This window comes from Camelus ferus, chromosome 2, assembly GCF_009834535.1.
Source record: "Camelus ferus isolate YT-003-E chromosome 2, BCGSAC_Cfer_1.0, whole genome shotgun sequence".
NCBI lineage: Eukaryota > Metazoa > Chordata > Mammalia > Artiodactyla > Camelidae > Camelus > Camelus ferus.
This window is the reverse complement of record NC_045697.1, coordinates 111,856,664-111,871,175: the sequence shown is the minus strand read 5'-3', so window position 1 is coordinate 111,871,175 and position 14,512 is coordinate 111,856,664. Positions and strand designations below refer to the sequence as shown.

Sequence of the window (14,512 nt, the reverse complement as noted above, 5' to 3'; positions counted from 1 at the left end):
CAAGAGTTTAAAATTGTTCTTTCACATTCCTATAGTTTTCCAAAGGTATTAAAATTACTTTATATATGTTTGAGTGATTTTCTTTTTATTCTACATCTGAAATCAATTCCATTGACTATTTGACTTTAAAGTTTAGGGAGAAAATAATTGGTTCATTGATTATATAGAGAGACTAAGAAAGAAGTTACTAATTTCTACCAATTTTATATAATAGGCTTTAATGTTTATGTACGTTATTTTTACTTTGAATAATACCCACTTAAAGTTGTAAAACAAAGTCTGAAATAATTGTAGTTCATTTTATATTATAACTGAAATGTTCATTTCAAAAACCTGTTTCTCCACATGTAGTCATAAGAAACCAATGTTCGATTTCCTTTGAAGTTCTGTTTTATGTTCTTAATTCATTTGTGTCGACAGTTTCTTAGAAAAGCCAACTTAAAACTGACATTTAAAATACACCTGTGCCAATGAAGTCTCAAGCAGGGCAGGGTCTGTCTCTAACATATGAGTGCTCAACACTCTGCTAGGCTTTGTTTTGATGTTATTCAACTTGTGATGAGACGTGTAAATACAAAATCAGAAGGAATTTAAATATTTGATTACCTAAGAAGGAAACTGTCCTGTCTGAACTGTACTGATATGATAATCAGTTGTTCCAAAGTTGTTAAATATGCTCTTAATTTGTATTTATTCAAAGACTGTTTAGCTCAGTGCCATAAAGTTTTTATTATTTTACAGTTAAGATAATTCCAGATATGAAATTTACACATTCATGTCTTGACTAGAAATTTTACTTTATAAACATTCTAGAGCCATTATCTCTTATTTTGCTAAAATAAAAGATTGGGATTAATGTATGAAGAATTTGAAATAGAAATTCTGACGTCATGAATGTTTGTCTCCCTTTCATAGCTTCTTAACAGTGTCTTTTGCAATGGGAGGTGATTATACAAAGTACTGTAATTAAATTCACACACAAAAGATGTTTTGTGAAACATGTTATTTCATTATTTAAATTGGATATTTTGGGGAAACTCTAAATGATTTCTGGGTGAATTATAATTCCTTTACACAAGTGCATTTCAGTAGAAACACAAGCTATTTACAATTATATTTAAAACATGTATGTACTTATTTATATAATTTGTACAAAAAGAGAAAAAAACAATATACAGTTCAGGTATATTTCATGGACTACAAGCCTACACTTTTGCAAGTACAGATTCCCATATTCACAGAAAAAGTTAAAAACCACCCCTCCCATTGTAAGGTAGTTAAATGGTTATGCACATCTGCTCATACAATTTCAATAACTGTTCAATAAAACACTCAGTGATCTGAGTTCTAGTTGTCCTTACTTGTATAAGAAACATTCAGATTGTGGAACACAGTATGGTAGATGGGTTCCTGATACTTGTCTCTGTTTCCATTGTTCCTTTTTAAGACTGATCGTACCCTGCCACTGCAGATCTTTTACCTCACTCAAGATTATCAGAGGAAAGGCAAAGAGTCTCTCAACACCAGTGACACATTTGCTGAAGGTGGCACACCAGAACAAGCCCATGGCAATGGAGCCATATTTTTTTTCACTGGCAAGGTGGAGGGGGAGACCAGAGGAGTGTTAAACTATGTGTACTTTACCTTCTTTGTGATTTGGTGTTTGTTTTATTCTTTTTTCTATTAAAAGTTCTTTGCAATTTCTAACATTTTCAGAACACAAAGGAAAAATTTTATATCGTTTCATCAAGATGGTTGAGGGGACCAGAAATAATGGTGCCACCACAATTTGGGGCTATGGGATGAGTAACTGAAGTGGAGCAGTGTAGTGGATCAAAGAAGAGTTGTAAATGTTGATCCCTTCTTTCCTGGCTCAGTCCCTTCCAAACTCTGTGAAATCAGTGAAGGCTTTGGTCCCTACACCATTTTCACTCTTTCCCAGGGCCAGTACTTGAATAAGTAGGTGCAACATCTAACAGTGTGCCCAAAACCTCAGTAATCAAGATAAGTAACACCATTTTAATGCCTTTCTTAAATGTAATGAAATGTAGTTGATTTAAAATGTTAGCTTCAGGTGTAAAGCAAAGTGATTCAGTTATACATACATATATATTTTTTCAGATTCTTTTCCATTACAGCTCATTACAAGAAACTGAATGTAGTTCCCTGTGCTACACGGTAGGTCCTTGTTGTTTCCTTATTTTATATATAGTAATGTGTATCTTTTAATGCCATGTAAAAAAATTAAACACCAAACAATGCATGATGAGCAAAATATCAAACTTTAGGTAAATACAGGATCTGAGCCATGTCAGAGCCTGAGGCAAAAGATAAAAATTAGTAAACTAGCTCTCATCCTGTCAGTAACTAGAGCTTGTCTTAGGACATTGGACCCTGAGTCCAGCCCTCCATTTCTTCCCTTTGTTCTCACATCACCAAATGACTTCACTCCCTAAACTCTAGATCTATATCCCATCTTCCATGATTGGCTTCCACCTGGCCAGGGTGATCATGGACAGAACACTGGATTCTAGCCCTGGCTTCTTTTTATATCTAAGCTCTCACCCTACTATAAAATCGTATAATTGGATTCCAAGGAGTCTTGGTAAGAGATAATGTGGTTGATAATTTGAGGCTCTGGCCCCTGTCAACCACCTCTGGAAATTTGTCATCTGATTGTACACTAGAACATATAAGAACTACCTACACCATCTCCTGACTCTCTACCTTTTGGATGATTACAATACTCTTATTTTTGCAAGTTCTCATAGTATCTTATATCAACTGTTTTGTGGCACTTGCTATGTAAGAGGTCGTATAATATCCTTCAAAATTTTTAACTTGGAGTTTCTTAAAGCTTATCTGTCCTTTCATTTACCCACAGAATAAGCATAAAGCCATCATAAAGCATGTGAGGAGGTGATCTCACTGATGGCTGTGGCTGGAAGCAGATGCTGCCTTTGACTCACTGTGGGGGTTTCAGCATCCTTCATGTTAGTTATTTTATGTAAATGAGGAATCTAAGATTATAATATACGTGAACTGCATGGAGCTTCTGACGATACTCAAATTTTATAAACAACTTTAACTTGTTTTAGAACAAAACATACATTTTGTTACCTAATAAGCATTTTTACTATAACAATATTTCTATTCTGGACTTCCCTATTACTGTGAATAATATGGGGGGAGGTGAGATTTTTGTCCTATATGTTTAGAAATATCTGTTCATCTCTATGATTTTTCCTTAAGAATTAAAGGATAGTAAATATTATCAGGTAACCAGACCCTTATCAAGTCTCACTGTTGTTGGAGGGTATATATAGCTCAAGTGGTAACAAAAATAAATACCCTAATTACCACCCCCCAAAACAAAACAAAAACCCAAAAGTCTCACTGTTGAGAAGTTGACTGCTGGTGTCTTCTGGAGTCCAGAAGTTATTGCTGGTTAGTTGTTTTTTGCTTAAAAACGTTTTTAACTTGGTATTGAGTAAGAGCAAAAACTATATTGGTATATAGCCATTTCTCAGTTTTTCTATTTTTAATGGAATGTTTCCTGTAAGGGCGTGTTAGTATGTCAGTTTGCAAACTATCTTCTTCCAGTGCATTGTACACAAAGCTTTTGTGTTCCATAACTCAAACAGTTACACTTAACTAAATATGACTTGTATAAACTGAGCCTCAAGGGTCATGAAAAGTTCAAATACTACAAACAAAACAAAAATATTTCCAATTCTTCAGCATTTGGAAAAAATCTTTTAATAATATTAGCTTTGAAAAATGAAAAAGTTCTAAACTTGCAATATGATTTTTTTTTAATGATGTTTGCTGTTAAACATTCTTTCCTGTGATGAGATTGTACATGAGTTACTCATACCATGATTTTTGGAGTTCTGATTTTGGAATGTCTGAGCCTTTCTTTTTCATTATTTAGTTTTAATTTAATTTAAAGAGAACACTTATTAGTAAGGAAGGGAGAGAAAAAAGAAAAGAAGGGGTCTACCCTTTGCAAAGTGGTTTCTCAATAACCTTATGGGATTAAGTACCACTTTGCCCATTGTTAGATGAGGAAACAGGAACTAAGAAAATGAGAGTAACCTGAAGTCACACAGCTAGTAAACTGATACAGGTGGAATACAAAGCCAAGTACCTTCCAAATGAGCTCTTAAGCTCTAGGATATAAGTGGATTTTTAAACAACTTATTAAAGTCACCTATTTTATAATGGAATAAAAAAGGTTCCTGATCTGCAACTAAAAAACGAAGAAAAATTTTTGCTCCATGGGTTCATGCCTCTGAAACTTGAGCACAACCCTGTGGGGTCCTCTTGGATGCAAGTCCTTTCCATGTCCCTTATTTCTTGTTTGTAGGAAAAAAGGCTTCAGCTTCTTAGACCTTCCTTCTCTAAGTACCAAAGGGCAGATTCAAACAGTTGCTAATCAGGAAAGTGAGGGAATGCAGAAACAAGGGAGGGGCACTCAAGAAATAACAGTGCAATGAGGAGGCAGGTTCCTGGCTCCTTCAGAAGGAATATACACAACAATAGCTTCTGCAGGAACCAAGGCCCCACCCAGGTGGAGAATGGTAACTTCAGTCTGAGCACAGGATTCCTGGAGCACAGCCCTGTGACCTCACCACTAACCTATCAGAAGAAAGTCCCACACCCTGCAGCTCTCCCCTCCACGTTTTGACTATAAAAACTTCTCCCCCAAACCACTGGGGTGTTCTGGGTTTTTTGAGCACAGCCACCTGTTCCCCTTGCTTGGCCCTATAATAAACCTTTCTCTGCTCCAAACATTTTGGTTTGGCCTCACTGTGCATCAGGTGTGGGAACCTGTGTTGGGAACCTCATGGAAGCAGGTCGTGTAGTGATGACCACTTCAGCTTACTTAAACAGAGACCTGTGTATTTCTCTGTATGTGCATTCATACGTCATTTAACAAAGTCTGAATTCAGTCCCTCTCAACTTTCTCTCCTTTCTTTTCAAGGACTTTTGAAAATCATTCTGTTTACTTATTTTTAAGAAGAGAAAAAAGTACCTGCATAAAATTCTTCTTTCTTTTATTTACTATCATACTTAAGCAGAATATTTATTCTAAAAATAATTGTATCAAAAGAACTTGGCTTTTTTTCTTTAAAAAGTTCTTTTCAAATAGCAAAGTCCATATATTTTTGTGTTGTTTTGTTTTAAAAAAATTTTTTTTAAAGCTTTACAAATGATACAAAACAAAATGAGACACTTAGACCTGCTCCCTCTAAATCTCACTTTTGTAGGAAACAGAAATAGACATTTAGATGAATATACACATAAATTCATGTATATGTGCATATATAGATATCTATAGATACAGATGCATGTGTGTATTCATATATATACACATACCTATATATGTTCCACACTACATATAAAAAGCTTGTCATGTGCCTTTGCAAGCCTTTATGTATATGCGTGAAGGGCAGGCATTGGAAGAGCAACCTGCTAAAACAAGATGAAGAACCCAGAGCTCAAGACTATAAAGCATCCCAGAGAGCAACACGTGTAAAACAATATTCCTTGGTTGAGAAACTGATAAATTTAGAACAGTTTTAGTTCTACAAAGAAGGTGTAAGGGGGTAAAATTGTAATAGAAAAGAACAAATCTGACACCATATTAGATTTGTTCCTTTGACTTTAACCATGTGCCCTGTTTTCTAGGCTCAGTCTTGCTGGTTCTGCACCTTTTGTTAAAGAATGTTGCCTATAGCCTGAAATATACAGGACAGTCCATTCTCAAGGCTCTGACTTTTAAGGATATTAACACTTTTGCACTTATATAAAGACAACAAGTTGCAGAAAAGAAAGTGTCATGTTTTGCTGGCAGTTTCACAAGGGCACCATGACCTGATCCAGGTGGACAGCTTCAAGAACAAAGGATTCCAAGAACAAAAAATTCCTTCACCAAGAAGTTTGCAACAACCAACCCCTCCCCTTTTTAGTATAAAAGGAGCCTGAATTCTGACTTGAGTAGGATGGTTCTCCAGGACATTAGTCTGCCATCTTATTGGTCTGCCAGCTTTCTGGATAAAGTTGCTATTCCTTGCCCCAGCACCTCATCTCTGGATTTCCTGGCCTGTCGAGCAGAGAGCAGAATGAGTTTGGGCTTGGTAACAAAAGCCAGATAACTTCTGAAGTAGTTTGTCAGGAAGACAACGGTCATTCTTAAAAGCAATGGGTCCAGAGGCAGGATTCAGTGTATAACAATGAACTCTTCAGGTTAATTAGCACTTATAGGTAAACTGGCCCCATCTTGTTGAATTTTGCTGTACCCTGCAAAGCAGGGTCAACCTTTCAGGATTCAGTATCAAAAGGAAAAAGTTCCCTTCTTAAGGAATTTTATATGTCATCAACTGTTAATAGGAATGATAATATAGTAATTATTTTGTATCTTAGAGTTTAAATTAAAACCATATACTCACCCCACAGTAAAAGAACAAAAAGAGGGGAAGCTGCTGCCACCAGCAATTCAAAATGTTTAGGGAACACAACTTTCACAGTATCTGTTGAGGATTCTCTAACCTGCACCTGTATTTACCTGCCCACCACGCACGACTTCTTGGATCTCTTAAAGGCACCCAAAGACCTGTTTCATGAATCATGGCCATTCTTTCAAGATTCAAATATTATTATATCACGTTAATGGTTAAAAATGCTTCACTAGATTTCCTTTGCACTTAATAAAGACCAAACTCTTAACCTTTGACTGAAAGGTCTTGCAGCAGTGTTTCTCGCCCATCTCCCCAGCTTCCTGAAGGCCGTTTCTCACCTTTACTACTTCCTGCACCTCCCTGCTCCGCCCAGGTGCCAGCCACACCAACCTCGCTCCTGCATCATGTACCAAGTTCCTCAGCCTTGATGGCCTCCTCACTGGCTCCTCCTTCATCCTTGACCACATTACCCTTCACTTCAACTAACTAAATTCACTCTTCAAATTCCACCGCACCCCCGTCACTTCCTAAGGAGAGGTCTCAGGGAGCACAAGTCCAGACAGGACACAAAGTGCAGGGCGGGGCAGACCCACCCAGTCACCCACCCTGAGGCAACTGATCCTGGAGATGCCTGTTCTTGGAAACCAAACCACTCCTCCCCTGCAGCACCCTGTGACCCCAGACCACCAGAAACGGTTAGGAGATGGCGGTGACGCTTTTGACAACTCCCGCAGCCTGACTTTGACACTCACCGTGCTCACGGGACTCAAAGCAGTAATAACGTGAAAAGGCCCCACTGGGAACCAGATGATCTGCAGAAGCCAACGTCGGCCGGATCACTTTGGAAACCTGCCCCCCTACCCCATCCCCCAGGCTCAGGGGCTCGTCCGGGGCTCCCGCCCCGTCACTGAGCATGCGCAGGCCCACCCCTGCCCGTTTCTGGGGGAACCGCCAATCACCGCGCGCCCGGTGCGCGCCATTTCCTGAGACCGGCCGCTCTGGGGCGTGAGGCCTGCGCCCTGCGCCGGCGCCTCGAGGCTCCTCACAGTCGCCGGCTGGAGAGAGTCGGGCCGCGCGCTTCAGGTGAGCAGGGAGGGCGAGAGGAAGGGCGGAGGGGGCTTCGCTGAGCGGGGCTTCGCTGGGCGTCTCCCTGCCCTGGACCGCGGGGTCTCCTCAGACTGCGGCTGTGCGGGGGTGGCGGACGGCGCTCAGTGACGGAGACTGACCTGGACGGCGGTTTGGGAATTGCTGCATTATTTCCAAGGAGTTGCTGTTTGGTGTGAGGAAAACGGGGGGTGTTGAGGGAGTGGGGTGGTGGCCACCGTTTAGGTACTGTGACCACACAGTGCCTACCTTGGTGGGCCTTTTAAGCCTTGTTTCCCACGAAGCAGTGGTTCACACGTGGCCCCGGGCCCGCAGCATCCCCTGGGAACGTCTTAGAAATACCAGAGGGCGGCTGAATCGGAAAGTGGCCCTGTGACTTAGCAGGCTTTTGCCTAGACTTACAGGTAGTTATGATGCCAGCTAAGGTTTGAGAACTATTTTCTTAAAACAGTAAAGGACCAGTAGACTGTTTTAAATTGGAAGATAAAAGGATTATATTGTATATGGAAAGATCAGTTTAGCTACAGAGTTAGGGAATTGATTGGAGGCTCCGTTGTGTTTCGGAGTAGAAAAGGGCTCGTAATCCAGGGAGAGACGTGGTGGCTTGAAATAGGGTGGTAACAGTGCATACGAAGCTGGTTCTGTGCACCTCACGGTCTGTGTACTTAAGGGCTTGATTCTGAGAAGCTAGGAAGACTGGTTTGTGTGTATGCTGGGAAAAGAAAACACAGTAATACTGGAGTGATTGAGTACCTTATCATAGTCCTTGTACTGTGCTAGAGTCCTTTTTTATACATACTTTCTTAAAAGTTTTTTTTTTTTTTTCTTCTGATTTTGGTTTTCCTGTTAAGGTCTGCAATTTACTAGCTGTGTGACATTGGCAAGATGCTTAAAACTTCCTTCAGCCTCCATTTTCTAATCTCTGACCACCCCCAATCCCATTCGCCCCCCCCCCCCCATCTTCCTTAGCCTACTCAGAAGTATCAATTTGAAAGTATTAGGCAAGGATTGGAAGTCACCGAAGCCTTGGCTCGTAGCTATCATAATGTGGCATGGGCAGGTAGGGAGATTGGCTTGGAGGAGACTGTGTGCAAGTTAATGCCTTTACTAGTCATTGAGGATTTAGAAACTACAGGACACATAGCAGCTTTTAGGTTAAATGTCGGTGCTTTTTGTATGCTAATCAATACACGTACATACGTGTGTGTATATATGTAATATATAATGTAATGAAGTGTGAAATGTTACGGTCTAAGTATGTGGATTCGGCTAGATTTCTAAGAGCTTTTGAGATTTTATAAGATGGTGTTAGAACTTTTTATCGTACGTGTGTTAAATGCCAGGCACTGTGACATGTGCCTTACGTTATTTTCTCATTTAATGATTACAGTGTGAGATAGTATTATTTCTCACTTTGTGAAAAGAAAACTGAACCTTAGAAATTTTAATTTGGCAGGGACATATAGCTAGTTAAGTGGCGTGGTTGGATGCAAACCCAGTTCTCTCAGGTGTTGCTACCTCTCAGTTTGTGTTTATCTGTTTTCAGTTATAAGGCTGGAGTCAGTAAACCCCTGTTTTTTCACCTTAAAAATTTTTGGAATATGTTATCAAATGTGAATAAATGTGAACATATCAAATATGAAAAATACAAGGTGCTTTGAAATAGAAGTAGAGGGAAGCAGAGAATACTGCGGGCATATGAAGAAGGGGCAGTAGGCAGTACAACGTAGTGATTGAGTATCGTTTCAGTGGTTATGCCAATTAATGTGGTGTTGTATAAGTGTATTCAAAGGATTGTAAACTCAGCTTTTACACTTCAAACCGAGGAAAATAGCTCCTCATCAGATTGTTCTCAAAGTTTAATTGAATCAATGATTTAATGAAAGAGCCTTAGTAGTGCCTGATACATGATAAACCATCCTAGAGAACCTTTCTCTTGGGCTGAGTCTCCTAAGGAGCAAAAATCAGTCCCAAGAAGTGAGAAAAGAGTAGTCTAAGCAGTGAGTGGTTGCAAAGAGGAAGGAGAGCATGACACCTCTGTTAAAAAATAAATGAATAAATAAAAACCAAGTACTTTGTGGCACCATAGCCAGATGGAGATAATGAGGTATGAAGGACTCTGAATTGTAAGCTAAAAGGTGGAGCACTTGTCCTGACTTTCTTTGGTGAGTTGTTGACAGGTTTAAATGAGGGGAAGATTGAATCAGCTTAAAAAATAAAGGCTTGTGGGGAGGGTATAGCTCAGTGGTAGAGTGTGTCCTTAGCATGCCTGAGGTCCTGGGTTCAATCCCCAGTACCTCCATTAAAAAAGTAAAGGCTTGAGGGATAAATTATATCAAGAAGCAATAGGCAAATAAAGAACTTGGGATAATCTACAGGACAAAGGTGGAGACAGGGGAATACTATTCTAGATTGAAAGGTATTCAAGAGAACTATTAAGCAAATGCAATGAGTGGGCCACGTTTCAGTCCAGATTCAAATAAATAGATCCTTGTTGGCCAAGAACAGTGGACATATATTAAGTGTAATTTATATGGTGTCCTTATTTTCAAAAGTTACTATAATTCTTATTTATAGGTCATAAAAATGGGATTCAAAAAAAGGTACATGACTTTTCTTGAAGATACACAATAAGTAGCTGAACCAGGATTCAAACCTAGTATCCTTCTAAAAATGTTAGTCTTTCCATTGTGAAACACTGCCTCCCATAGCATGTTGCTATGATAGCTTTTGCTTATGCAGGTACAAGACAGTCAAGCCTTGAGTTTGGGATACTTTACAGAGAATTTCTAGAACTACTGCATTTTTCCTATTCTGCTGGTAGGAAAAGAAAGTCTGTAGTAAAAGAACTTACTAGGTCACCACGGCAAAGCCAGTTTCAAAGGTCAAAACCATGCCCATATTATTCTGTCTTCGTGTTGTGAAGAAGAAAAGTTGAGAAAGTGTCTGTTAGTTCCTGGAGAAGGGAAAGAATACTGTGTTGATGATAAGCTTACAGGAATTTGATTTGCTTAAAAATTGGGTGTATCTTGAAAACAAGCCAAGAAATTTTCCCCCTACCTCTTTTTCGGTCCGGGGAGTATAGCATCTTTTTTTTTTAAATTGAAGTATAGTTGATTTACAGTGTTTCAGGCATACAGCAAAGTGATTCAGTTATATATATATAACAATATATATATATATATATATATGTTATTTTTCAGATTCTTTTCCATTGTATGTTATTATAAGATACTGAATGTAACTCCTTGTGCTATATGGTAGGTTCTTATTGTTTATGTTTTATACATAGCAATGTGTATCTGTTAATCCCAAATTTATCCCTACTCCCCTTTCCCCTTTGGTAACCATAAGTTTGTTTTCTGTATCTGTGAGTCTTTGTTGTGTAAATGAGTTCCTTTGTATCTTTTTTTTAGATTCTACATATAAGTGATATATGATATTTGTCTTTGGCTTCACTTAGTATGATAATCTCTAGGTCCATCCATGTTGCTGCAAATGGTATTATTTCATTCTTTTTTATGGCTGAGTAATATGCATATATATATATATATATATATACACACACCCACATATATACCACATCTTCTTATCCAGTTGTCTGTCGATGGACATTAGGTTGCTTCCATGTCTTGCTTATTGCAAATAGTGCTGCTGTGAATATTGGAGTGTGTGTATCTTTTCAAAGTAGAGTTTCCTCTGGGTATATGCCCAGGAATGGGGTTGCTGGATCATATAGTAACTCTATTTTTTTGTTTTTTAAGGAACCTCCATAGTGGCTGCACCAATTTACATTCCCACCAACAGTGTAAGAGTTTTTTCTTTTCTTCACACCCTCTCCAGCATTTATTATTTGTAGACTTTTTGATGATGGACCCCTAACTTTTTATTTTGAAAGTTTCATACCTACAGAAAAGTTGAAAGGATATGCAGTGAACATAAAGATACCTTTTGCCGGGATTCACCAATTGTTAGCCTTTTGCTATATAGTTGCCTTTTCTCTATGTATATATACCTTTTAAAATTATTGAACCTTCTTAAAGTAAGTTGCAGCCATTGGGTCCCCACCTCCACTCCCACCACTGCAGTTTTATCTCTTAAGAACAAGGACATTTTACTTCTTACTTATAAATAATATGATAAATTAAACGCAATTTAGTACTCATACAATGTTATATGCGATACAGTCCATACTAAAATGCTCACATTTTTCCCCAAAGTGTTCTTTTAGTTTAGTTTAGTCTAATTTTTTATTTTATATCCCAGATTCATCAGATTGTGCATCATATTTTATTGTCATATTTCTTTAGTCTTAAATCTAGAATCTTTTTTTTTTGCCTTTTCACGACATTGACATTTTTGAGGAACGCATACCAATTTTCTTGTAAATGCCCCACAATCTAAATTAGACTTACTGTTTTCTTGTGATTAGATTGAGATAGAATATTTTATAGGCAGTTTTGTGTGCTTCCCATTGCATCATATCAGGAAGCACATAGAGTCAATTTGTGCCATATTTTGTTGTTGTTTTTGATTAATAAGGAATGTGAGCTGAATGTCTACAACTGTAAATTCCCATTTTTTTCCATGTACCTCCATCTAACAAGTTTAGCATTCATTGATGATTCTTGTGCGAATGTTTTAATACATTGGTGGTTGTGGGACCATATTTTTAACTTAATGTCTTTTCTCACCCATAGGAAGGATTCCTTGCCTTGGACCTAAGACTACTTCCTTACACTAGAAAGCCATTGAACTTGACTTCACATGAGTGGGAAGAGCAGTGGCCCAGCTACTGTGTTCTAGTGTGCAGTAGACTGCAGCCTGTGGAGTTGGAGTCTTCTTGGCAACAGACTCTGGAGCTAAGGGAGAGGGAAGTAGTCTGTAGAGGCTGCCATCAACATACCAAGCCATTAAAGCTGAAAGCTGGTCCGTTTGTGAGGTCTGGGGGAAGACATCCACTGCTCACTGGGTCTTGAGCACCAGAGACCCAGTCTTACTAAAGGGCTCATTACCTGACCACTTCTGTTCACGTGGTTCCATGGAGTTTGTGACAGCCCTGGCAGACCTCCAGGCAGGGGCGAGCTGCCCCATCTGTCTGGACTACTTGAAAGACCCAGTGACTATCATCTGTGGGCATAACTTCTGTTGGTCCTGTATTGATATGTCCTGGAAGGATCTAAATGATACTTTCCCCTGCCCTTTTTGCAGATTTTGCTGTTCAGAAAGGAAATTGATGCGCAATCTCCAGCTGGGCAATTTGATTGAAATTGCTAAGCTGCTCCAGATGAGAAAAAGCAAGAGGAAGAGGCAGGAAGAGAAGCTTATGTGTGAAAAGCACAATCAGGTTTTGATTTTTTTCTGTCAGAAGGACCGAGAGGTTTTATGTCCACAGTGCAGTTTCTCCACTGATCACCGGAATCACTACATTTGGCCCATAGAAAAAGCTGCCCCCTATCACAGGAAAAGATTGGAGCGTTGCACTGAGCTTTGGAAGGAGAGAGTGGAGCAAGCTGAAAAAGTAATAACTATGCAAACCAGAAAATCATTGGAACTGAAGAAGAAAGTGGAATATAGGAGAGAAGAAATAAAGGCTGAATTTGAGCAACTTGTGTTGTTTCTCCAAAATGAGCAAAAGACTGTTCTTCGGCAATTACAAGATGAAGAAATGGATATTTTAACAAAACTAAATGAAAATCTAACAAAATTTTCAGATCATGTTTCCATATTAAAATATCTATTAAAGGAGATAGAGAGCAAATATGTGAAGTCAGAACTGGAATTACTGGCAGATGTTAAAAATATCTACCATAGGTATAGAACCATAGAGTCTCCTGAACCTTTTTCATTCCAGTTGAAAGAATATGGTTACAGTCTTCCTCCACAGTATTCTGGCCTAAACAAAATTATCAAGCAGTTTCAAGTAGATGTAGTTCTAGATCCTGAAACAGCACATCGTAAACTTATTGTCTCAGAAGATAGGAAAACTGTGCATTATGGAAGTAAAATGAAAAGCTTACCTCGTAACCCGAGGAAATTTTATCTCTGCCCAGCTGTTCTGGGTTCTCAGGGCTATAGTGCTGGCAGGCATTATTGGGAGGTAGAAGTGAAAGACAAGCCTGAATGGATCGTGGGTGTCTGTGAAGACTCGCTTCCCAGAAGGAGAAAGAGTCAGAATCAGTGGATTTTAGTACAGGATGGATTATGGGGTATTGGACGATGCAGTCAGAGTAATTATGTTGCATTGGGCCCTAAAAAAATTAATCTTCTGCCAAGAGTAACACCCAGTAAGATTGGCGTGTTTTTGGACTATGATTTGGGTGAGGTTTCCTTTTACAATTTGAGTGATAGAGCTCTTCTCTATATTTTTAGTGATTGTTTTACAGAAGCACTTTGGCCTTATTTCTATACTGGAACTGACTCTAAACCTCTTAAAATCTGTACAGTAGCAGATTCTGAATGATGGACTATTGTAAGACTCTTAAATGGTTTTTTTTTTTTTTTTGTCAGTGACTGGACAAAACTAAGCTAGTGAACCTAGTCTCAGCAATTCTTTATTTAATTTTAGTTTTTCCTGTAAACAACTAGAACAGTTTTTCTCAGTTTTAGAAACTTCTAAAGAGTGTGGTTATAATGCCTACCTTACAGATAAATTATGGGATCCAATTGGAAAGTGCTTTAGAAATCTAAGATGAAATACTTATGAAATACATTACTTTAGAAGTTCACTAATTGTCAATAAAAGTCCAGTAATTTTTTTCTGTATTAATTGCCTACTTTTTTTTTCCTTAAAAAATAAACCTCTTTTAAAGTCATACAGGACCAACTGCTGTGTGAAGGTAGCCACATTCAACTTTCATCTCTTTACCTCAATATTTCTCAGTAACATGTTTCCTTCTAATTCTGTGTCTGTCTTTCTCAATCTTCACTTAGTACTACTGAAG

The 14,512-nt window shown here is 38.5% G+C and overlaps 1 protein-coding gene across 1 annotated transcript; it reads left to right on the top strand.

Moving 5' to 3' along the window:
* Window positions 1-12,361: 12,361 nt before the first annotated feature.
* On the top strand, window positions 12,362-14,333 carry LOC102523527 (tripartite motif-containing protein 60). The gene has a single exon (XM_006189448.3). It carries the CDS (start codon window positions 12,610-12,612, stop codon window positions 14,029-14,031), a length of 1,422 nt encoding a protein of 473 aa, XP_006189510.2. The 5' UTR covers window positions 12,362-12,609; the 3' UTR covers window positions 14,032-14,333.
* Window positions 14,334-14,512: the final 179 nt, after the last annotated feature.